The 5,985-nt window shown below is 37.3% G+C and overlaps 1 protein-coding gene across 2 annotated transcripts; it reads left to right on the top strand.

Annotated features, from left to right (window-relative positions):
* The first annotated feature begins 1,993 nt into the window (after positions 1-1,993).
* Positions 1,994-5,056, top strand: LOC131071799 (GATA transcription factor 2). Of its 2 annotated transcripts, none has more exons than XM_058007756.2 (3): positions 1,994-2,317; positions 2,755-3,188; positions 3,578-5,056. In XM_058007756.2, the coding sequence occupies exons 2-3, from the start codon at positions 2,853-2,855 to the stop codon at positions 4,496-4,498; spliced, it is 1,257 nt and encodes a 418-aa protein (XP_057863739.1). In that variant the 5' UTR covers positions 1,994-2,317; positions 2,755-2,852; the 3' UTR covers positions 4,499-5,056. The 2 variants fall into 2 exon arrangements, with proteins under 2 accessions (XP_057863739.1, XP_057863740.1); XM_058007757.2 differs by lacking the exon at positions 1,994-2,317 and adding an exon at positions 2,355-2,640.
* Positions 5,057-5,985: the final 929 nt, after the last annotated feature.

Genomic DNA, 5,985 nt, shown 5'->3' with positions numbered 1-5,985 from the left:
CAACTTAATTTGTTTGGTGCGGCCTTGTTTTGCATTAATGGAGCCTATAGAGTTTAATTCACCTTTGTTTTCTAACCTATTGCATAAATAGGGGTTGTTCTTATAAGCATGGTGGGGCTTATTTTCAAGGAAATAGGTGACAACCTATGGTTATCTTGATATCAAGTTAAGCCATTATGCTTATAAAATGTAAATTAACTCTAACTTGATAACCAACTAAAGATATCTAGCAAAAAGAATAGAGAAGATTTTCATCTTGAAAGATAAATTATCAAGATTACCAAAGATGGGATCCAATTGGCCCACAAGTCTCAACAACAACCTCCAACCACCACTCACACTACCACCTCTTTGATTTTCTCTCTCTAGACAAACGATCATCTAAACCAACCCCTCCACTCTCTTACCTCTTTGTTTTTCCATCTACCATTAGACAAAGGATCATTTGAATTAATCCCTCTACCCTACTCCTCATGTTCAATGTTGACCCTATCTGAAAGTCCATTCACCGTGATATTTCCAAACTATATACCAAATAATTATTATTAACGTAACTAATTATTGATACATCATAATCACTATTAATAATTGGCATCCCTATACATATGTATGTTTATATATAAAATGGAGCATCTCTTTATAACAAAATGTAAAACAAATTAAGAGATACATGTGTGATTGTGAATATGATGGGCTTGTCCCATTAGAGTTAACCCCTCTATCATACTCCTTATATTCAATGCTTACTCTAGACCAAAAAGTCCATTAATCTTAATACATCTAACTACATATCAAATAATATTATTAATTATTGAACTCTAATTGGTATTCCTATATATGTGTCCATTTATAGAATGAAATATCACTTTTTAATCAAAGATAAAACAAGTAAAAACATAAATATGTGATTGTGAATATGATGGGCTTGTCCATTTAGAGTTGAGGAATAAATTGCAAGCAACATAAGAATGAGACCAACCAAACAAATTGAGAAAGAAAGCAACATATCAAACATTTGGGATTGTCCTAAGGAGATGAGGAAAAGTAAATTGCAAGCAATATATAAAACTAAAAGTGTCACCCAAACAGGTGAGCATTGATTTATTCAATTATGAGGGCATCTACTAACATTTTCAAACTCTGCAAAATGTAACTTTATTTGGCACAAGAACGTGACAGTGCTAGGACCTTTATTTGGAACAAGAAAATGATAATGCTAGGGCTTTTGATTCTTGAGAATCTTTCTATACATCATTCTTTAATTTTCTTTTTTAATTAATTTTATTAAATTTATTCAAATTCTATAAATATCGCATATAAGTAAAATCTTGTTTCAGTTACAATATCAATTTTAATATATGATTATATGTAGAAATGACAAAAAGGATTAGAAAACAATTTAGAGATTGTTGAGATTTAGATACTGAAATTGCAAGGATAATAGTTTTCATGAATACAACTAAAGATGTAAAGATAAGAATTAAGAGGCACGATATCACTACAATCCATAATAGCCATTAAGAATACTTTTAGATAATCGTGTAAGATCTTTTTACACTAACATTTTAGATCATTCTCCATGATCTATCATCATGAGAGGCATTGTTTCCAATTTATCATAATATTGTTTCCTCATCTAAATGATTTAAAATATAAATACAAAAACTTAAAAGGAAAACTCAAACCCTACCCTTGAACTCTTAATGGTATGAATGAAAAGGGAAGACTAATTGTCATTTACATGTAGTAATTAGGAGAAGTGTGTGTGCCCACAATTAAGCGGTGATGAGGGAGCTAGTGCTTAGCAACTACTCAAAGAGGTGGGTGGGTGGATGGAAAGAATCAATTCTAGTTAATCCCTAAACATTTAGGCTTGGAGATGAGTAAAAATTAACTAAGGTCAAGGGCTATTATGGTGTATGCATTGTTCAAGGCAAAAACTAACCAATTATGAGCTTTGAATGTGGCTTTGCATGGGTTGCACATTCACAAATCAATAATTTATTTCAGGCGATCACATGAGAATCTCGACCCATTAATTTGTTGGTTAACATTGCATTCAGCAGGAGCACTTCAAGGCAATGCATGTAACATTTTGCGCGAATTAAGATGGTTGAAGAAGCCCTCCTTGCACGTTGAACTCTGATTTGCCACCAATTAAAGCCTTTAATATATTTATTTTTGCCAGTGCTCGCTTCTTCCCAAAGTTTCTTATTAAAGACCTCTCACCCTTCACTTTAACCCCCTCTGTGCTTCGGTTAGGCCGTCCCAAAGGACTTTCTGCCTTGTTTCACAGCCTCATACACCTTCAGATAGAGTAAGTATTCTCTGCATTTCATACCCATTTGCCTTGGCTTCCATGGCTATTGGGTGGGTCATTTTACCTTAATCTTCCATCACTCCCGTATTGGGTTTTTTATCTATACACTAACTTAGGAATTGGGCTGAGACCATATGAATGTGGGTCAGCATTGCAGCCAAAATGTGTCAAAAATTTCCTCTAAGCTGGAGAGATTGTTGGAATCAGTGTCTGGTTTCTTAATCTGTCTACCAATGTCTTTGAATTCTGGTCATTTCTGTAACAAGATTGATAAGAGCACTGTGTCTTTCTTTCTGGTTCAGACAAGAACAGGGGTCATTGTAAACACGTCTTTCTTATACTTATATAGCTCTATCAACACAATTCTGTAATGGGCACAGAGATTATGCTGTTTTATCTCCATTGGTACTGATTTTGTTTTGGGTATAATGCAGGTATCATTGGATTGATTTAAAGGTCGCAGCTGAAGCAGAAGCAGAAGCAGCCTTTTCAGTAGCGGTCTAGAAGTGGATTCCTCCAGTTGGGTTTGGGGATGGAAGCTCCAACTTACCTGTATGACACAAACTATGGAGCCCCCCTGATAGAGGGGAGGAAGTCTAATGGGAAAATAACAGAGTTCAAGACTGGTGTGCAGGTAGGAGACTTTTTTCACATTGATGATCTCTTGGACTTCTCCAATGAAGAGATTGCAGGACCCATTGTTGGAGAGAGTGCTGTTAATTGGCCAAACTATGGCACCGCTACAGATTCCTCCACTATAACCATGACAGAAACAGTCAGCTGCAATTCGTCTGTTGATGGAAACAGCTCTAGAACTTACAATGTTCTGGAAACTGATGAAAACAATCCTGCTGAACTCTGCGTTCCAGTAAGTTCAAGTCCCATATTACGACTCTTTTCAGTTTTCAATTGGGTTCTGCATTGTGTTTGTCTTTCAAATGCGTCTTCTATTAATTGATTGAAATGGTTCTCTCTTCAGTAGAAGGTTTATCCCTGTGGATTGAAAGGGATTCTTTAATTAAGGTTTTTGCCTCCCTGGAATTTATGGTAGTGTGCTTATTTCAATTTTGTCTATACAGAATTTAGCAGAAATTTCAATCCAATTCCTCAAATTGTGATTTATCTGCTTCACCTGCATAAATTTCTGGCTCTAAGCCAGATGATTGAATTGAATGGATTGAGAACTTTACGTGTTTTTTATTATTGAGATGTGTGTTTACTGAGACATTGTTTTGGGTTCTTTTTTTTTCGGTACAGTGTGATGATTTGGCAGAGCTGGAATGGCTCTCAAATTTTGTAGAGGACTCATTCTCGACAGAAGAAGCGCCTAAAGCTTTCTTTGCTCCTAATTTTGGGAATGTGGGAACAGATAAAGAAACCCAATTGAGGCCTCATACAACACAAGAGTGTGGGAATGGGAATACGAGCCCCAATTCTGTGTTGGATACAACTTCCAGTACCAGGAAAACCCCCACACCAGGTTTCAGTCCAGAAACTCCTGTGCCAGGGCGTGCCCGCAGCAAAAGATCAAGACCACCTGTTTGTAACTGGTCTTCCCGCATAGTTTCCCCTACTTGCTCAGCTTCTACTGCATTAGAGAATGGATCCACCCCTACTACTTCTGCATTATCCTCTGACTCAGATTTCTTTGCAGAGTCCTCATTGCCCACAAAGAAACCAGCGGTTAAGACCAGCCAGGGAATGGGGATATTTCAAAAGAAGATTAAACAAGAACAGCAGGTGCTGCCAATGAGGAAATGTATGCATTGTGCAACAGTGAAAACACCACAGTGGAGAACAGGTCCCATGGGGCCCAAAACATTGTGCAATGCTTGTGGTGTCAGGTTCAAATCGGGTAGACTTGTGCCAGAATACAGACCTGCTGCAAGTCCCACATTTGTTGCCACCAAACACTCCAATTCTCACAGAAAAGTCATTGAGATGAGAAGGCAGAAGGAGATGGCAATACTACGCCATGGCTTGAAAGATTCTGAGGAGGAGATAGAATTTTCAGACCATGGGGATGATGAGGATGGGGATGCAGAAAAAGCACTGGAAGACCACCACCACTCATATTTTGTTTCTGATGATGATACTTACTTCATACAACACTACAAGACTCCAAGCAACTTAGCTGAGGTTGAGAACCCAATTCCCTATCCCTTGTACAATTTTTAGGTTCTGGAAGGGCAGGAAAGCACAATTCAAAATTCAATTGGGAAAAAACACAGGAGACAAGACAAAATTAGTAGCAGGATTTGCTTCTTTCAAATATACAGAAGGTGGTAAGATGTGAGGAAATGGAAGTGGGCTGGTTGTTGATGGAACTAAGAGAAGGTTTTAGAATCAAATTTCATTTGTCATGTATTCTTTTTGCAGATTAGTTGATCATTTGTTTCTTTCTTCTATGGCATTCAATTATCTAGAGAAATTCCCATGTCATTGGGGGAAGGGCAATTTGATATACAAATAGTCAGTCTAGTTCAGTTATCATGTGAATGAGAGGCAGGAGGCCTGCCTGCCTCACTACTGATCAGCTCTCATTACAACATGCACAATATTATATGAATGTGAGCAGGAGGAGGTCTCTCAAATCTTGTAGATAGGAGGAATGAGAAGATTTAGCTGAGGATGGGCATAATATAAGAGTTTACAGAGATTTTCATTGGTTTTGAAATTCCTCTTTCCACATGTATAAACTGATAAATGAGCAATTGGAGAGTGTGTTAAATTTTATCTGAGTGTATGTTTTTTTTTCAAAATGTTGTCTACTTTTTCTTTTCATTATGGCTAAAAAAATCAAATTTAAAATAAATTTATCTTTCTTTCTTGTCAAGTTCAATCTCATGACCTCATCCTTTATAATGTCAACATCAAGAAAACTGAAACTTAACCTCCTTGACAAACTTGATTCCTGTGGGCTCTGTGTCCCCAGCTTTCTTTAGGAGGGTCCAATCTCCCCACCAACAAATCCAAGTCAGAACAAACCATTAAAGTAAAATCTCATGAATGGCTGAATTTCAAGATAATGATCCAATTATTCTAGTGACTAATCTCTTAAGGTGCCACGTCATTGCCGCCCAATCCCTGCCTGCCACGCTATAATGTTCCACATGATCCGAGACAAACTCCTGATTTCTCAACGTGAAATTCAACGTGGCGCATGTGAGATCTGAAATATCTTTAGGAATAATAATGGAACGAAGATTCCGGAATTTTCTAAAGAATCAGAGATGCATTAAATATCCTTTAAAAACTAAATCTAAATCGTGATTAACGTTAAATTAATGGTTGCATGGATCTTCATAACGCCTTGAACTGTGGAGGTGGAGACAAAAATACAGTCATATTTTGCTCCTTAATTTAAGCAGCTCAAGGGAAGGGAAGAGCTCGTTTTCTCCAGTCCAGAGACTGGCCCATTTAGTTAGTTTGGAGCGTGGATTATGTTAATGGAGGTTGTTGCAGGATTTCTTAGAACCCAAGTCTAAAATAGGATTGATGGGCCAATACTAGAAAGATGGGTGATTTGTGAATTGCACCTGCACCACAAGGTCGCTGCATATTAGGTCAGAGATCTTCATCAAAGATAACCATTGTAACAACCAGATATCATTTTACTTCCACATCCACCACCCATTCTAACAACCTCTTGAGTAAGTTAAGAT

This window comes from Cryptomeria japonica, chromosome 6 (assembly GCF_030272615.1).
Source record: "Cryptomeria japonica chromosome 6, Sugi_1.0, whole genome shotgun sequence".
In the NCBI taxonomy this organism is placed as follows: Eukaryota; Viridiplantae; Streptophyta; class Pinopsida; order Cupressales; family Cupressaceae; genus Cryptomeria; species Cryptomeria japonica.
This window is presented reverse-complemented; position numbering and strand designations above follow the sequence as displayed.